Source organism: Polypterus senegalus, chromosome 3 (genome assembly GCF_016835505.1).
Source record: "Polypterus senegalus isolate Bchr_013 chromosome 3, ASM1683550v1, whole genome shotgun sequence".
Classification (NCBI taxonomy): domain Eukaryota; kingdom Metazoa; phylum Chordata; class Cladistia; order Polypteriformes; family Polypteridae; genus Polypterus; species Polypterus senegalus.
In genome coordinates this window covers 256,904,828-256,925,266 of record NC_053156.1, presented here as the reverse complement: position 1 = coordinate 256,925,266, position 20,439 = coordinate 256,904,828, and the positions used below count along the sequence as shown (strand labels likewise).

The window sequence follows — 20,439 nt, the reverse complement described above, 5'->3', positions numbered from 1 at the left end:
CGTATTGTAATGTTTTTTCTTTCACTTCACTTTTGCTTAACTTAATTTTCTTCTTCACTAGTTTTTTCTTTTTTGCCACGCTTTCGTCACTTTCATTCTCAAGGCATTTCAATAGAAACCTATCCAAGGAGCTTTGTTTAGTCCTCCCCTTTAGAATGTTTCTGAAATGAGTTAGGCAAGTGTCATTAAATAGCGCCACTGCACAACCAGTTGTAGCTTTTTCAGGGTTTCTTTTCAATAAAGTCAACTGTTAGGCAACTGTCATTAAATAGCACAGCTGCACGACCAGTTGTAACTTTTTCAGGGTGTTTATTTTCTTTAAAGTTAAAAACTTTTTCCCATATTGCAAACACTTCCTTTATCTCACTTTAAGAGATAACCTTCTCTGTGATACCGATCTCCTGCAGAACCTCCGTACGTTGCTGCGTCTGTAGTTCCTTCTGTCAACTCCTCCATCGTTAGTTTGTCGGAATGTGCGGCAACAAGCTCTTTGATGGCTCATATTTCGAATTTTGGCTCGTAAATCAAGGCAAAAAATCGACCTGGTGACGGCTCGTATCTCAAAAAACTCGTACGTTGGGGCACTCGTATCTCATGGTACCACTGTATGTACAGACTTATTTTATGTATTTTATTTATTCACTATTATTATTATCTCATTTTAATTTAAACATCTTGACAAGCACTTTGAGCCATATCCTGTGTATGAAAATGTACTATAGAAATAAATGTTGTTGTTGATGATTAATGAAAACATCAAGAGCTTACTTTAAACATGAAGTATTAAGATGTAAATAAAATATGGTAATATGCAATACACAGATTTGTGTTAGATATATTAAGCAGCTGGTTTTTAACAAGAAATGTTATGTTGGTGCATATTTGCAAAATTAATAGGCAATTACACATCTCCAACAGATATTCAAACTATATTTATTTGTTATGGATGGCAGACAAACAGTGACTGAATTTTTTTTTCACATTTTGATTTTGTCAAAACAGAGCACATGAAAAATGACAAACAATTCTGCATCAGACTAGTGAATTATTATAATACATTATTTATCTCTCTATTATAAAAAAAATCCTAGAAAGGAAAAGCAGGGCAACAATACACTTAAAAGACCCACGAGACGCAAACAATATCAAATAACACTGTCGTGTAAAGGCACGTAGGACACACAAATCCTGGGCTCTCAGCCCATATAAAGCGTATAAGGACAATGCGTTCTAGATAAAACGTCAACGAAAGAAGAAGAAAAAGCAGCGCGGAGAAAAGAGACCCAAAAGCATTGGAGGGAAAAAAAGGCAGATAAGACATTATGAAAGCAGTAGAATTCAAAAGGCTCAAACAAACGATGACGCGATAAACATGCAGAGAAAGGTAAAGAATAGGAAAGCAGTAAAATTCAAAAGTATTGTAGTGTCCCAGCCAGGTTGAAGCCTTTTCTGTTTTAAGTGACTGTTAGGTCAGAATGAGGGAGGGCAGAGTACAGCAAGGAAGACCGATAGCAGTGAGACAGCACCTCCTTAGCATGCGTTCAGCCGCCGCCCAAAACAACGCAAGTAGCTTTATACGGCGTGAGAAAGAGATTTAACCACGCCCGGGGCCAGAAATAAAGGACAAGTATTCTGTTTACACCGTCACGTGGGACAAGGCAGTGAAACATCATTTAAAAAAAGTCCACGGACATCGAACCTAGCAGTTGGTGGATTGCTGCTGGCAGACACACTTCATGTGCTCCCAGCTCTTAAAACAATGACAAGAGACAAGCAAAACACGCATCTCGCCAGCAGCAAAAAGCCTGCAGATGATCAGAATGCTTCTCCTTAGCGTGCGTTCAGCCAAACTAACCTTCGACCCCCCCCACCCCACCCCCTTCACAATGCGAGCAACAGAGATGCGAAGTGGCAAAAGGAGAGCTACTGTACAGGCTTTGAAATGATTGGGCAGCGAGACAAGCAGAACAGGCAGCTCACCAGCAGCAGAAAGACAGCAGATGATCTGACGGCATCTCCATAGCATGCATTCAGCCGCACCCCTTACACAACGCAAGCAGCGTTATATGTCCTGTGAGAAAGAGATGTAACCATGCCCGGGGCTGGAAATAAAGTATTGTTTTTACAAAAGTTTTAAAATAAAAGTGAAAATAATGTATATATAACAATTTCCATGAATCTAACAATCTTTTTAAATTGTATATCCGGTAAACCAAACCTGGGGGTGGGTGAGCGAAGTGAGCAGAGGGCGGAGCCCCCTAGTAGGTAAATAAGTTTAAATTTATCTGTCAACTGCTATACACAATTGTTAACAGCTGGTCTACTGTATTTCTGAAGGTAACAGATGATTAATAAATACTCTGGGTTTCTACACAGAGTTACTGGATAATATGACTTGAATCAAGTATGTGCTTTGTAAAAGAAGAACAGGGAAAAGCAAATATCTTCATCTATAGAAATGTATATTCCAGCTTGAATTAACTTTGCATCCAAATGATTACCTCAGTGTTAGAAAACTGGCACGAGAAACACTGTACTATAAAGCATCAGCATTTATCCCCAGGCATGGAAAGGTGTAGTAGATGAGGCCATGTACATTAACAAAATGTAGCCCTACACTTTGTCAAAAAACAAACAATTCTTACCGCACTGTACTTCTGAATTCCAATGAGCCGAGGTCCAACAATCTGGATCACATTTACTGCTTTCTCCCGACTGAAGAATTTACTGGCCAGATCAGCAGCCTAAAGATAGTTAGAAGAAGTATTAATACTTTGCATTAGGTAATTTCCTCCAAAACAGCCTGAGCTACCATAGATTTAATAGGCAATAGCGCATTTTCAGTCATTCATAACAATGAAATAGCAGAAAAACTTTTATTATACTGTATAGTAAGTATAGTTGAGACCATAACTTGCTTTCTACCAAGTAGAAAAGTAACAAAAAAGTAAGCCCTTTCAAACTTCAATCAGCATTTAAAAATAAAAACATGTTCTGAACCTGCTTTTCCCAGTACATGAGTATGGGGAACTGCATTTTATGCTGGCAGCAAGTAGGGCAAGTTTTAAACCAACCCTGGTTCATTGCAGGGCTCATGTGTGAAATATAATGCAATAACAACACTCCAATGAAGCAAGGAGAACATCTTAAAATCACACCTCAAAAAGGAAGAGTTTCCACTGAGCACTCATTGTATACATACAGCACATTACAGTATTGATATTGTTACAGAATATCTTCTAGTCCTATCACAGTAAGGTTATAGTTTTACATTTCCAGTGTACCATACAGCTTTGGGTAGAGGGATGAGGGGAGTATAGGGTGGTCCAGATCTAATTATGCAATTTTCATTACACTATAACTTAAGTTTATTACACAGAAAATCAACCGAAAAATCCCAGACCATCGAGAAGTGTGTGAACTGACAACATGAAGAATCGCCTTCATGCCGAACTGGAATCATCCCCACATAAATAAATTTCATCCAGACGATCTGGATCTGCATAATTAGATCTGGACCACCCTGTAGTTTATTAATCAAAGGCAACCAAGCAATAATGTTTTCAGCATTTTGATTGCCGTTTTTCCATTTTCATTGACTGAATGTTTAGCTCTGTGCAGTATCTGGATTTATCTTACAATAGTTAGAGACAAACTGAATTCTTGTCCAGGGATGACATAGCTGCAAAGAAGCCCTTCTTTCACTTTCTTTGTGTTTCTTCAAAACAAGATTTTTGTTCACAGAACATACATATAGGCTGTATTTATGAATACTGAGTTGATTAACCAATTAACAAGTACTCTGGCTCATTTAAATGTGAAAATTTAAAGTCAAAGCAACAAATAAAGCCAATGTAGGAACTGTGTGAAATAGCTGAACCGCTTATATGAATTCATAATATCCTTTGAGAATATTGTCTTGACTGTGGAACACCAAATATTTTATCATAATTGATCTTCTAATTTTAGCTTTTTTACTTTACTTTTTCCAGGTCTTAAAATTTAAAAAGTGTATATATTTGTGCTAGTGAACTTCAACGAGTGCTGGAGATATACACTATGGCAAGTAGATTATCATGCTAGATTAAATGGGAGCGAAGAGTGAAACTGCAAGCAAATAATTTATTAAGGTCAAAATGTTGGTGCAGCAAAGCAGGAAAACTGCAAACAGTTGACCATAACTGCATGCAGCAACTTCTAGAAACACAGAGGCTTGATGTTGTTTTTTTTGTCTAACTCTGGGACATGTCATTCAGTAGCCAAGATGTATTTCAGAGCTTCTAAGTACTTTAAGTGTCAAAAATGAACAACACCAGCAAGGTCTGAAATGTAATAAAATAAATCTGAGCAACTGACCACATTTATCTTACCTTCATCCAGCACTTTTCCATAAGTGAAACATTGTCAGTATCTTTCACTTTTAGGTAGCATTCCACTGCTCTGGCATATTCACCTGACTGCTCCCATTCTTGTGCATGCTCAACTAAGCTTTCAATACCTCTGTAAATGTAAAAAAAAAAGACTAAAATTAACATTTTTAAGAATGTGATTTATTATTTATTCATTGCTAATTCTGTGTCCCAATATAAACATTACGCTTCCACAAGAATATACTATATTATAGGCTGGGACTGCCTACATACATGTAACATAGAGCTATGACATAGACTGCTTCATAATATGGCCACATGTGGGAAGTTTTGATTATGAATTTCTAGGCAAAACAGTAAGCCTTGGAAAAAAACAAGATAAGTAATCACTGGAAGGTAGTCTTTTTACATGATACTTTCTCTTTAATAACACTTTGTTTTATATTTATGGTCCAGCTATAATTGTTGATAAGTGTTGTCTCTATTGTGTTAATCAAAAAGAGAAGCTTTTTTTCTTCAGAAGTTAAGAGCCAAGCAAAGTATCTTATTCATCAAATGCTTTTAAATTATATGTTCATAAAAATGAAACAAGACTGATATCTGAAACGCCAGAATTACATATTTTTTATACGTTCATTTATATATTTATATATATACTGTCCTATCTGTGTGTAGTGGAAACATAAAATACCTTCTACCTTGCATGCAGGCTTTTAGCATTAAATTGTTTTAAGAGGAACTACAGTCTGTTTTCTATAGGGCTCTTCTTCCAGTACTCTACAGTAGGGGTCAAATATCCGGTTCCAGAAAACTGCAGTGACTCTCTAAATGCTCTAACCTCTCAGCATATTGTGATGCAGACACTAACTGCTTACAAATCAAATGTTTTTAAAAGGTTAAGAAATTTTCATATATTACCCATGTAAGCTTTATACAGTATACAGATGCCAGTCATAAAATTAGAATATCATGACAAAGTTGATTTATTTCAGTAATTCCATTCAAAATGTGAAACTTGTATATTAGATTCATTCATTACACACAGACTGATGTATTTCAGATGTTTATTTCTTTTAATTTTGATGATTATAACTGACATCTAATGAAAGTCCTAAATTCAGTATCTCGGAAAATTAGAATATAAATTAAGACCAATGCAAAAAAAGGATTTTTAGAAATTTTGGCCAACTGAAAGGTATGAACATGAAAAGTATATGCATGTACAGCACTCAATATTTAGTTGGGGCTCCTTTGGCCTGAATTACTGCAACAATGCGGCGTGGCATGGAGTCGATCAGTCTGTGGCACTGCTCAGGTGTTATGAGAGCCCATGTTGCTCTGATAGTGGCCTTCAGCTCTTCTGAATTGTTGGGTATGGTGTATTGCATCTTCCTCTTCACAATACCCCATAGATTTTCTATGGGGTTAAGGTCAGGCGAGTTTGCTGGCCAATCAAGAACAGGGATACCATGGTCTTTAAACTAGGTACTGGTAGTTTTGGCACTTTGTGCAGGTGCCAGGTCCTGTTGGAAAATGAAATCTGCATCTCCATAAAGTTTGTCAGCAGCAGGAAGCATGAAGTGCTCCAAAACATCCTGGTAGACGGCTGCGTTGACCTTGGACCTCAGAAAACACAATGGACCAACACCAGCAGATGACATGGCACCCCAAACCATCACTGACTGTGGAAACCTTACACTGGACCTCAAGCAATGTGGATTCTGTGCCTCTCCTCTCTTCCTCCAGATTCTGGGACCTTGATTTACAAAGGAAATGCAAAATTTACTTTCATCGGAGAACATAACTTTGGACCACACAGCAGCAGTCCAGTCGAGACGCTTCTGACACTGTCTCTTATTCAAGAGTGGCTTGACACAAGGAATGCAAGAGCTGAAACCCATGTCTTGCATACGTCTGTGTGTGGTGGTTCTTGAAGCACTGACTCCAGCTGCAGTCCACTCTTTGTGAATCTCCCCCACAGTTTTGAATGGGTTTTGTTTCACAATCCTCTCCAGGGTGCGGTTATCCCTATTGCTTGTACACTTTTTTCTACCACATCTTGTCCTTCCCTTCACCTCTCTATTAATGTGCTTGGACACAGAGCTCTGTGAACAGCCAGTCTCTTTAGCAATGACCTTTTGTGTCTTGCCCTCCTTGTGCAAGGTGTCAATGGTCTTCTTTTGGACAACTGTCAAGTCAGCAGTCTTCCCCATGATTGTGTAGCCTACAGAACTAGACTGAGAGACCATTTAAAGGCTTTTGCAGGTGTTTTGAGTTAATTAGCTGATTAGAGTGTGGCACTAGGTGTCTTCAATATTGAACCTTTTCACAATATTCTAATTTTCCGAGATAATGAATTTGGGACTTTCATTAGTTGTCAGTTATAATCATCAAAATTAAAAGAAATAAACATTTGAAATACATCAGTCTGTGTGTAATGAATGAATCTAATATACAGGTTTCACTTTTTGAATGGAATTACTGAAATAAATCAACTTTGTCATGATATTCTAATTTTATGACCGGCACCTGTTTGTTTTAATTAATGTGTTAATGTGTTTAACTGTGTTAAAGAATTGACACAGAATACATAAGAAAGAGAGTGCTGTCTAGTGCTTATTCAAACTGTTAAATACTTAAATATCTTTTGACCTCTCTCGCTGACTGAGTATCGTAAGGCCCTGTGTAAAATATTCTATTTGATCAAACAAATAATAGTTTGTGCTTTGCTTGTTATATAAATCATTTGTGCACTTCCCAGGATTAGTTTGACCAGTTGATAAAAGCAATAAAACTTAATATAAACTTTTAATTATGACAACTGGATATGCATACACTCTGTGGTGCTTTGGCATGGACACATGATTATTAACCCCTTTTAAAATCAAGGAAAGATATTAAAAAAGAGGAAGATATGTTACAAGAAACAAAATGTATATATCAAAACAAAGCACTTCTAGAAAGCTTTAACTGAAACTGGAGTAATTATCCACATGTCAATAGTGTAGAGCTGCTTAAACAAAAAATGATCTGCACTACATTGTTATCAAAAAAGAGTCAAACGTCTCAGATGTGCAAAGCAACAAACCTTTTCTTTTTTTTAAAAAAAAAAAAGAAATTATGCCATAACAACAAAATATAAATTTGGAGAAAAATACAGGTCACTTATTTTAAGAAAAGAGTACATTGCCAATTATTCTATACGAGCATTACACTTTTGGATTCTGAGGCAATAAGATTGACAGGAAGTATTTACACTTATATTACTAAAAAATCTTTGTGGAGATATGTCACGTACAGTGAAATAATTCAGGAGCCACTGTAGAGACATCTGTTAAGCAGTCAGATCTTAAGAGGATGCTGATGTTACAGAGGAAGCATCACCACTTTTTGGAGTACAATACCTATTTATCATACAAGAACACCCAGACCATTTTGTGCCTAAATAGTTAAGTTTTGAGCTGGTCTGTACAGAGAACAGACCAAAAAAAAACTCCCTACGCTTGTGCAAGTGGATTCTGGGAAACCTATATGGACAGCTTTCTTAATTTTTCACAAAAGAAACTTATTCCTTGCAACAAATCCACCAATGACATTTCTGTTCTGAGTTGGTCTTATTGTTGTTCTATGCACCATTAATCCAAAGGCAGTGATGTAGGATTGCTGATTTTGTGGATATTATTATAGCATTATGTTTCCTATTAGTCTACTTCGGGCCTTATTAAAAATGTATTATAAAGATGTCTGCTTCTTGGTGGAGTTGCTATTATATTAATAGTTCACTACATTAATACTATTTACCTAACAGTGAATATAAGTAGGCCAATACTTTTTTATTTATTTAGTGTTTCATATTTTTCTTGGTTCAAGGAAAGATGCTAGATTAAAAAAAGAGTAACTGACCTTCTTTTTTTCCCAATGTATTTCACTTTGCAATCATTTATTCAATGAAAAATGATCAGTTATGCCATTTCTCTTTATGGAAAAAATAAGTACACAACCATGGCTCCAATAGCTGGTACTGCCCCCTTTAGCAGTATTAACTGTCTACTTGTCTCTGATATCAAGTTTTTCTCACTCCTCCATGAAGAATTCTTTCAGATGTCCGATGTTTGAGCCCATTTCATATCTCTCCCCTAACCATCAAGTTTTGACTTGGGCATCCCAGAAACCTCAATTTTTTTTCTTTTCAGCCATCCCTTGGTGGATTTACAGGTATGTTTAGGATAACTGTAATGTAACGTCACCTTATGGATAAGCTGCAGTCTTACATTGATCTCACATTATCCTCAATCAACTTCTGGTACAATGAAGAATTGATAGCGGATTCTATTATGGTACGTTGGACAAAAACATTGTGTAGCAAAGTAGCCCCAAGACATAATATTTCCACCACAATGCTTTACAGCTGGTATCAGGTTCTTCTGATCAAATGCTGCTTTTGTTTTTCGCCAAACACATCTATCTTCTGGTACTATAGCCAAATAAATATGTCTCCTCAGTCCAGAGCACTTTGTTCCTGAAGTCTGGGTTTTTGCCTGAATGTCCAATTGCACACTTTAGTCTTACCCTGATGTTCACTCTGGACAGCAAAGGTTTCCTCTTGGCACACCTCCCATGTACCTTCCATTGACAGTTATCTGTTGGCCCGTCTTTTGTAAAACTTCTCTCACCATCTTGTGTTCTGAACTTGCTGAGGTGGCCTGATCTAGACAACTTGGCAGTTGTTTGAAATCCACCTGTTCATGATCTTTCAGAGAGTGGAATTTTTGATTTCCAATTGTTTGTAGATCTTTTTAAACCACCTTCTCAGACCTACAGGCATCTGTAACCTTCTTTCTGAAAGCCTTAGAGAACTCTTTTGATCTAGGCACGATAATAACACACACTTCACAGACAAACCACAAACCAAACTGACTGTGTGAGGTTTAAATAAGACAGGTTACTCCAAGATCCTTACTAATTTTTATTTTTATTCTATTAATTTTATTATTATTTGTATATTATTTATATCTTTCTCAAGCTTCTGTAAAGTTTTAAATTCCCCTTGGGGACATACAAAGTGCATCAATCCATCTATCTAATGATGTTCTAATCATATGCACCTGAAAATTTTAGGTGTTATGTAGAGGTTTACTTACTTTTTTCCCCACATGCAAATTATGCATTTTTTATTATACAGTGGACAACACAAAGTAAATGTGGAATAATGATTGTTATATTACTTTTTTATTTATAGATACTGTTGAAATGAAGGTCAAATCTTGACATGTCTACATGGAAACATTTACAGGATGTACTTTCATGGACATTTTGGAAGATATTCCACATTTATATTAAAAACACTGTTTTTTTTGCTGCTTTTACTTTTAATGAGGATATACAGAAATTCACTAAAGTTTGTTTTACCTATGAAATATACAGTTTTCGAGGTTTATTACTGTCATTTACTGAAAAGTACTTTTTACAGGAACTGATATATTTTTCTTAAGATTGTTCGTTAAGATTTAAGAATTAATTGGGTGGCACAGTGAAGCAGACTTTAAAACTCATTCCTCACAGCCTCAAGAAAAATAAGTTTGTATTGCAGGTTTACAATTTATCTTTGTATGTGAGAGTTTTTCTCATGGAAAACTTGTCTGAGGTTTACAGTTTATCTTTGTCTGTGAGAGTTTTTCTCAAGGTACTCCAGTTTTCCTTTCACATGTCAAAAATATGCTTATCGGGCTCATTGATGACTCTAAATTGGCTTGGTGTGAGTGTGTAATGGGCAGAGCTGAGTAGTAATGTCTTATACTTTCTCTGTTACTTATAATATACATAAGTAAATGTCTAGAAAAATGTACTTTTCAGGGTAGTTTTTGGCGATACTACTTGTTTTTTTTTTTACTTTTACTTGAGGACACCTGTAAACAAAAATGTACTTTTGCTCAGTTATGTTTCTGTGATCCTTGTTACTTTAATTTTCACATTTATTTTTTAAAAAGCATCAAGTCTCCTATAACACAAAGAACAAATGCCAACATCAACAGGTTTCTTCATTTCATCAGTCACTTTGGCTATCAGTCAGATTGCCCTTCTTGTGTAGCTAAGCCTCATCACCTTCTTATGATGTATGCTATGATTTTATTGGTTGTAACTGGCTTTCAGTCACAGATGTCCTGTTAGTTGTTCAGCAAATTGAAACTTAGACCAAACTTTATAGAAAGAATGCTACCAGTTTTTCTGGAGGAAAATTTAAAATATTAGAGCCATGGAGGATTTTCCAAGGAGCTTGAGCAAACATAGCTATAAAAGCATTTCTAGTATATGTAAGTGTACATACCTGGTTCCCTTTTTCATTGCCTCTTTTTCATACTCTTCTTGCAAGAGTTCTAATTTGTTTGGAATGTACTCTTTGCAAATACGAATAGCATCACTCCACATCCCAGCTTCCTAGAAAAAAAAAAAAAGCTGCTTAAAACAATTAAAATGATTAGTATTGCTTTTCTTTAATTGATCAGAAATTCTGTAATATGAATCTGAGTTGCACTAAACCAAAATCAGTTTTATTGTTTCTTTATCCAAAAAGGTGATAAAGGTGTGTGACTGCAGAGCATCAGTCAGTATCCCAGACTCTTAACAGAATTACATCAGGGGTGCATTCTTCTCTTCCCTATACGGACAGTGACCATGTGTAAAACAGTTGAAGTCTGCCAGTGATGCCACTCTGGTTGGATAGACTTCAAAGTAGAATACAATGCTGCTTCAAAGGGAAGCAGACTTGCTGGCAACTTCTTTGTTCATAACAATTTGCAGGCAATTTAAGTTTAAAGTTGCTACTTGCTAACAACTAGAGGAACATCTGTGAGAGAAAATCAGTTATGATCGGGTGAATTTCAGGATAAACCCCCCTCAACTGAACTCCTGGTTTTAAATAATGATGCTTTCAGTAAATTGGAATCATTTCCATTTCCAAACATCACCTTTTTCACTAACTATACTGGAACAAAACATTGTTTCACTTACAAGCATAGCTTAAGAACACAGTTTTACTACATAAAATTACAAAGTTCTGTTTTGATTGGTACACACTAGCTTTATAGGAAATCTGTTCAAAATAAATTGCTCAGAGAAGACATAAGATTAAGGCCTGAAACAGCATTCCATTCAAGACATATCTGTATCTTGAGTCAAGTCATTTTCCTAATTTGTAAGGTAATATAACATATAGCTCTCACAAACAAGAAAGCTACAGCCAGAACTCCCTAAAAAGCCAGTGAATCATGCAGTAAGAGACAATGATCTAAAACACAAAAGCAATCTGACATTAGTATAGCTGTGAGGGGAAAGAAATCATAGTTTTAATAGAAAATTCAAACTCTACATCTAAACCAGACTGGGGTTTTGGGGCAGGATCTTAATGAAGAAATTCATACTTAAAAAGCCACACACCACCTTTTTATGCTGGTTCTTGCACATTGCAGAACTTTCTTTGATAAATAAAATACAAATATTTGGGATGACCTGATCACTAAGCAAGCTTTTTATCTCATACTAGATTTAAGTTGAAGACCTAAAACATTAGTTGTCAAAAATTTTATAGGAAAAACACAAACACAAAATATTCATCTGTATAACTCTAAACTGTGTCAAGTTAATGCCACACTTGTTTAATAACTCACTCTGTAATATTTAATTGCTAGTTCTGGTCTTTGTGCTCGGAGTAGGAATGCCTCTGCCTTTTGATATTCTTTCTGGTCAAAGACAAACTTAGCCTGTCCAACTAAGACCTCTGCAACGCTCTCAGGATCATAAGCCTCTGCCACCCGCTGTGCACTGTTCCAGTCTTGATTGTGAACATACCTTTAAATCAATATATTAAAAAAATCATTATTGATAAATAACCTTAAAATAAAGCACCTACATTTTTTGGTGTACCCCTCAGAAATTTTAGTTCAGCATACATTTTAATTCAAAAATCAAACTAGGCAGCATTAGCATTAATCCATTTACCGATCAATTCAATTATCTTATTAGGTCATTCTATTCAAGTATAAATACTGTCTGTTTGTATATTATTGAATCACTGAGAAAACACAATAAAGAAATGCTCAATTGGCCTGACTGTATTTCCTTGGAATGTGAAAGAAAAGAATCAAGAAAAAACAGAAACATTGGGAAAATCTGCACAAAGTAGAAATCACTGTCAGAAGTCCTATAGTGGTGACCATAATAAACATTTTTTTTAATTCAATGAAAAGTCATACAGAAATAGTAAAATTTTAAGTCTGCTTGATGTGTTTATTTGAAAAAAAGAGTTTTAATATTCAATAAAATTACTTTAATGTAACAGTGACAAAGTTATACATTTTTTCACATATCTAAAAATGTTTGCGTGCAAATAATAGTGAAAATATTCCATATTGACAAATTTATAAAACTAATTTATATGTAATTGACTTGTGGAAAAAGTGGTGACAGAGGAAAGACTCGTCTATGCAGCATCTGTTTGCATCTTGACACTACTTTTAAAATTAATGTGAATCTAAATAAATACATCTATACAGAGTTGTGCATTGAGAGAATAAGGAAAGTACTAGTTTTTTTTGGTCAATCAGAGTAGCTTGGTAGTTGTTTGCATAACATATTCTGTGGCTACTTAGTAATACCTTAATTTCCTTTTTTTCATTTTTTCCTCCGGAAATTATTATTCACTACTGTTTTAATAGCTTGAAATAACATTGCTAGCACCTGACATACATGCTGCCAAAACCTAGGAAAACTAAGATGACTTATTCCAATGGATTTTATAATCCCTTATTAAGTCAAAATCCAGATCCCTTTAATTACACATTAATAAACTTTGGCACAGGCACAAAATTCTTAAGACTGCAGCCTCTACACTCCAGCAATTTGAATATGATTCCAACCATTTCACTGTCCTGCAGAGCCTTTTTTCTGTTACTATGGATTTTATCTAGATATTCTAGATTTCTGGTTCACTGTGAAGAACAGAATATTAGCTTAGTTACTCTAAATTGGCATAATATAAATGAGTGAGATATTGGATGTATACAGATTAAACATTACAAGAATTTATCATAATCTGCAAACCCATACCCATTGCTGGGTCAAATTTCCTCTGACAATGGTTTTGTCACATATGTCCTAGGACAGGTAGTTTGTGATAAATTTCTAACACAGCTTATACATATGATAGTGTTTACTAAAAAAATATATGATGAACCACTTTTAGTAAATGTCTAAACAATATGGTGGAATTTGCATCCTAAAAAGTTTTCAAAACTGAATCTGATTGAAACTATTTATTAAAAGTTCTACTCATTAGATTAATTACTTGATTAGGATTATGTTTACTTCTGACAGGAATTTCATTTGATATGCAGGCGTTAATTTCTAGATACTTCAAATGTCATGACAGTCTAGTTGCATAAAGAGACAAAAAAAACTTATTTATTTCATCATTCATTATTAATCTACTGACAAAGGGCTCCAAGCTGCATAATAAAGATACTCTATCATTACATGCTCATATATTTCCTCTTCACCTAAGACACGAGGTGATAATTCTTCTAAATTCAGTTAACTTATTCATTACGAAGTGTGTAGTACAGTAAATCTCAAACATACTGACAATCATATTCAAAAGACAATTCTGTCTTTCATTTGATTAATAGGTTTTTAAAAATCTTTTTGTTCCCTTCTATATATAATGAATTTGTCAAATCAAACATTAATATGAATTGTATTCTGTATAGTAAGGAGTTTATCAAGGATTTTTATGCTATTAAATAGGTTCAGGGGTGGGGGAGATAAAGGTCTAGCCCAGGGGTCCTCAATCCCAGTCCTGGAGAGCCGCAGTGGCTGCAGGTTTTTGTTCTGACCTGGTTGCTTAATTAGAAAGCAATTCTTGCCAATAAAGCACTAACAAGCTATGAAATTAAATTAACTCTGCTATGTCAGGTCATTCTCATATCCTAGATTTTCTTTCCCTTTCTATCATGCAAATGATTTGAAGGCTAAAATGGACGAGTAATTCTCAGTCCTTCACTTTTTTCTCTTCATTTTTCTTCCAAGTATTTAATTAAACCCAATAGTGCAGATAAATACACACAGGTGTAAATGTAAATAAGCTAAATGGAGAAATGCTGCTCTCTCTTGTCATTTGCATGTTATTGATAATAAGGAGCAATTAAAATAGCTGTTTAAGACAAAATTAAGCAATAAGGGCTCAAAATCACTAAAGTGAAGCAGAAGTGTTACTTTAGAAATAAGTGCTTTTTATTAAGCAACTGGGTTGGAGCAAAAACCTGCAGCCACTGCGGCTCTCCAGGACCGTGATTGAGGACCCCTGGTCTAGCTTGATGCTCTTTTGAAAATGAATGTTATAATAATGTGTTTCTAATAAACACTCATACTTCCAAGCAAAAAATGATCAAGAAACAACCTACCACAATGCATCAACAACTAGCACTGCTAATGAATGATGAACACCACTTTAAAAAACTTGAAGCAGTATATACAACATAAATCATATTTATATATTAGATATACAGCATATTGGAATGGTATATCCAAATGAACCTTTGCAATTTATTATATGCCATATTATGAAAAATACGTATGTCCACAAAAACAGTAAAAGTCTTCTGACGGCTAAACAGCCTTTTAGTTCATCACATTGCTTCACCATTAAACAATTTCCCAAATCTTTATTATAAAATCATCTAAAATTATCTTTTTAAGACAAGTAGTATATGATCAGAAACTAAAAAGGGTTCATAAGAGTTAATTTCAAAGCAATAAACCAGTTATCAAAGAACAAAGACACACGAAGTCCTAGTCATGACAACTGCGTAAAAGCTCCTGATATGTTATGACCCACAAACTAATTTCACACATGCAAAAAAAAAAAAAAGTCTTTAACCATACTATAAATGAAATCATTATAATTTTGTACTGATTATAAAATTACCAAGTGACTGTTTTACACCTTCAAACATAATACACAAATCACTTGGTATAATGTACAGGTAGTTAAATACTGCTCCTATACTAAAGTCTCACAGGAGGCCCATGTCCTAAGTTCTTGAGATAAGCTACAGACACCAAAGTTTCTCCTACTTACAATAAAGACACAGTACAATCTGTTAAAATCCTGCTGAAATTAAGACCTTTTTTGGGTTCATTAAATTCAAGAATTCAGTTTTTGGTCATTGCTTAATATGCTTTAAAAGTTGTGAAGCTACAATATATAGAATTTAGACTATATAGGAACTTGAATATACAGTGATAATGCATTGTTTCATCTGTTCCATACTCATACCATTCATTTTGCTGTGAGACTTTCCAGTAAATTTTAAAAGTTATGCAAATTTAAGAGAAACCAGTTACTTTTATAACATAAAACAGTGACCTGGAAAAGATTTTGTCATTAGTATATGCATTACTTTACCAAAAAAAACAGAAATAGTGTATTCTCCATTTGAAACCAACATACATTAATACTGCTTCCTTCGGTTTTCCAGCCTTGATAAACTCAACTTCTGCATCAGAAAATTTCCCCTTAAAAACAAAGAAAAAGAAAACAGATTTATTGAAGGCAGGGTCCTGTCTAGGAGTTATTTCTGCCTTGCACCCAATGACTGTTAGGAATGGAGTCCAGCTGCTCCACGGCCCTGCCCCTGGTTAACACTAGAATTCCTGAAGCCTACAAAAAAAGTCATATTGCCAGGCCACCATAAATTCCTTTGCACCTCTTCATCAGCGTCTTTGTTTTGCAAAGATATATATATTGTGGCGGATGGCTGGAGGTCCTGTCCAGCCGGGACGCCTGGAGGGACTGGGAGAGAAGCAATAACTTCCACGGGGCCACGAGAGGACAGCCACCCTGGTCTGCATGGGGACCACAGGAGCAGAGCTTGGAAGCTCATCCCCTGGGGGTGCCGGACAATTATGGAGCCCCATAAGGCAGCACTTTTGCCACACTAGGAAGTGCTGCCGGAAGAAGAGTACATGTACACCCGACGTTCTTCCGGGTGCAAGAGCAGCACTTCCGCCACACCAAGAAGATCAGGAAGCACCTGGAGCACATCCAGGTGACGTATAAAAGAGGCCACCTCACTCCACTCGGGAAGGTGGAGTCAGGTGGAAGAGGACAAACCTTGCAACTGAGGAGCTGGAGGCAGCAGAGAGAAGAAGGAAATCCAAAGAGACTGTATTATTGATGGTTGGTGCACTGTTGTTGTGTTGAGCAGGTGCAGAGAAGAATAAAACGTGTGTATTTTGGGATATTCTGTGTCTGCCTGTCTGTGTCTTTACCCTCATGAGGATTCTAAAATCCAAGAGTGGGCTAGTTGTTTTTAAAATTTACAAAATATGCTCCACTTTAGAAAGTAATTTCATCTGGGAAATTACTATATACCATGATTGTGAAGAGATCATTTTTGGCTTGATACCAAACTTATCCTTTAACATTTGGAAATTGAAAACCTCCAAGAAGGAGAAATATTGTTTAGTGGAAAGCTTTGTTATTGAACATATATGGGTAAAAGAATAAACATAGTAATAAATAAAATAATGCTTTCATCTTGGATTGTGTGAATGTTAGGTGAAGTATTGAATTGGAAATCATGTTTTAATTTCAATAACTAAATATATTTTCCACAGTTATAATCCAATTATACTATACATTAATTCAAACTACAGCATGAAAAACAAGTGCAATGTTAACACAAAACAGAATATTGAAACACATGAACTAGGTCTCAACTTTCTTAAATAAGTACTCCATGCAGCTCCCCTTGAATCTACAGGCCTTGGGGCTTCCTATCATACATCCATTGTTATTCACTCTCTGTCTTTATGTCTGTCTACCTTTGGTGACCACATACACAAACATTTTCAATACTGCAACACAAACATTCACTTCTCATATTTCTTCTTCTGCAGTTCAATGGAATCCATTTAATTCCAGCACTACACCTGTAGTTGTCAGAAAATGTCCTATCTTTATGCAAACCTAACCTAAAAAATAAGTATTCAGAAAAGTGACTAATAGATTTTTTATTTAGAATTTGTAATAGCATAAAATATGTTACTTCGTTATTATCAGAAAAAATAAACATATAAATATTCAGCATTTCATATATGTCTACTTTTTACAAATGGAATTTGACAATTTACAGGAGCTTAAATAAAACTAGGTTTATGATTTGAATGTCACTTACACATACACAACAACACTAAAGGCAATTCATAGTAAAATATGGCTGGTAAACTTTTTGGACCAAATCAATGTTTAGCAAAATTACCAGTAGAAGCAAGTCTTAAAAAACAAAATTTCTTTCCAAGTTAATTGTAAAATTTGCAACAAATTAGTTTGTACCTCATCTTCAAGAAATATGGCATGCTGTAGATGAACCTCAGGTATTTTGTGTTTCATTGAAAGTTGTGCCAATTCAAAGGCAAAATCAAATGAGCTGGAAAAAATATAATTTAATGTAATGCACATTACTAATAATATACATTGTCATGCAGTAAACACAGAAAACCATAAGTATATATAGTCAAGTTTCATTTTTATGGATGAATAATCCAGAGTGTGAATTGATTGTTGTGAAAGTTTTTTTTTTAATATTATTGATTTTATTGTAATCATTCCATACAAATAGATCAATTTTTACAAAAAAATAGGATTGAAAACAAATCAACCACCACCCCAAAATTTTGTTTTTTTGCACCACATCAGAAAATAGAGAAAGAGTGGAATTGACATGCATTTCCTAATCTGTCAAATTGCTTATTTCATGTTTTACAAATCTAACCATACAGTTAACAGTGTCTTATATGTATCAAAGAGCAAAAATATTATCTGTTCAGACCAAGAGCGAAGTACCTTGTCATGAACTAATGTTCTGTGACATGCCAAATAATTAATAATAGGTCATATTTAGTATTTCTAAACTATTATTGTAACTTAATAAACTGCATAAAATCTGGCGATTAGGTGTAATGAATTCACATCTAACTTTGTATTAATTTTTTTTTAAATGCTCACCGTTTGTCCACAGCGTAGTCAATAGCCATCTCTAGCAACCCAAACTTGTTTAATAACTTTACTGCTGCCTCTCCTCCCAGACTTTTAGCCCATAAATATGCCACCTGCTTATGGGCATTTGCTCCTCCATGGGCTTTTGCAACCTATAATAATTCATAATTCAGGATAAATGCATTTGCTTGCTTCGCTTTCCAAGTTTTTTTTAACAATATCTCAACTTTAATTTGATATGGTGTACAAATAAGGACTATGCAGAGCAGGCATTGCACAAGGGCACCCAACCACTAGGGGGTGCCACAAATATCCATACATACATTTTTTGATTACCAAGAAGTTTTGCTTTCTAAAATTCATTAAGAATTGGGACACAAAAGCAAAACTTGCATACCCCCTTCAAAACAACTTGCTCCTGTTAGTTATTAAACTTTTTAATAGTTGATCACTGAAGGAGATTGTTTGTCCGATTCTTGGTATGTGTACCCGTCAGGGGAACACAACACGAGACATGCTCAAGATAGTCCAGGTGAACTACAGCCTCAGTTACCCTTGAGGGCAGCTTTTAAAGTGCAAAATGGCATCCTCTGTTTGGTAATAAGTGATCCTATGATATTACAACTGGCATATTCCATGATTAAAAAAATAGTGCATTATGCTTCTAAACACCATCACTGCATCCCTCCTGCAAATAACTGCACTTCTAATCTTATATTGTAAGTGGTACACAGAGGCAAAATATTAACTCTAAAAAAATGATAGTAAAATTGCAGTGTAGATTGGATTGGATTGGGTAGATTACAGAAGTGTAATCTTGTATATATTCATCTATATTTAGTAACATACTGACTACTACGTAATATTTCTAAATATTATGCTTTGCAACTGAAAGCTTAGCAGCACTTTGACTACATTATAATTCTGATTGTAAATAAGGATTTTCTTGTCTAAAAAGTACTCTATACACATGACAATACTACTATTACAGTAGTAGTAGAATGTCTTCATTCATCTAATTCAGAATTGGAAGGGGCTAGATCTTATGCCAGTGCCAGTCCATTGCAAGACCCACACACATATACACACACACACCCATACCGATACTTAGATACACAATCACGCATAGGTCACTTTAGAATTCTAAATTAACATACTTTGAATGTCTCTAGGAATTTCGGAGGAAAACAGAGTACTCTAAGGTAAACATCATGCAAACATGGGTAGAAAATTACATTGTCCAAGCACTGAATTAAAAACTAGCATGATCTGTGAGATATCAATGTTAAAGTGAAAAATGAAACAAATAAACAAATAACTACCTGAGATGCCCACAACTGTCCAGACACATTGATGCAAATAACTATGCATATTTTAGGTCAACAAATTCATATTTGGGCAGGAAAGACTGTTTATCTTAAACAATGAAGGAATAACCAGAGTAAATATAAATCATGATGTGAAATTTAGCACTAACTGAAGCAAAATATTTAATAAAAGATGTTTTTTTAAACCGCATTAAGGTACCGTATTGAAATATGCAAGACATTATTACATTATTAAGGAAATTTACTTAATAGTATAGACATTAAGGAATATGATAAAGGGATTGGCACTTTTATATCCTTACCCTGTAGGCTTCTTCCCACATCTCATTCAATCTGAACATATTTACCACGGATTTCCACTCCTTTGCCTCTAAATAGTGATATTCTGCTTCCTGAAATCTAGACTCTGCTTCCAGCTCCTATAAAGTGAAAAACAACAGATAAAAGCAATTGTAATTCATATATTTTAATGTTCTAGTTTAGAAATGCAAAACGCAAGCTCATAGTGAAAATATAAAAGTAAACCTTCTATGCATCTTCTACCAACAAATAAAACTGCCTTTTAATTTGGCAGCTACAAAAAAAATGTTACTTAATAAACAAATATATTTATTTTAGCATTTTATTTGTAGTCATTAGAGCAACTGTAACAAAATCATTAGGTGCAAATATTAAAATATTAACACCT

The 20,439-nt window shown here is 34.9% G+C and overlaps 1 protein-coding gene across 1 annotated transcript in view; it reads right to left on the bottom strand.

Annotated features, from left to right (window-relative positions):
- ift172 (intraflagellar transport 172) overlaps positions 1–20,439 on the bottom strand; it is a 119,497-nt gene that overhangs the window by 34,822 nt on the left and 64,236 nt on the right. The window contains exons 29-36 of the mRNA XM_039748938.1: positions 20,054–20,170; positions 18,433–18,575; positions 17,761–17,854; positions 15,874–15,938; positions 12,035–12,215; positions 10,696–10,805; positions 4,371–4,500; positions 2,646–2,744 (exon numbers count right to left, since the gene is read on the bottom strand). Of these exons, the coding sequence (XP_039604872.1) occupies positions 2,646–2,744; positions 4,371–4,500; positions 10,696–10,805; positions 12,035–12,215; positions 15,874–15,938; positions 17,761–17,854; positions 18,433–18,575; positions 20,054–20,170 (939 nt within the window). The remainder of the gene's footprint in view (positions 1–2,645; positions 2,745–4,370; positions 4,501–10,695; positions 10,806–12,034; positions 12,216–15,873; positions 15,939–17,760; positions 17,855–18,432; positions 18,576–20,053; positions 20,171–20,439) is intronic.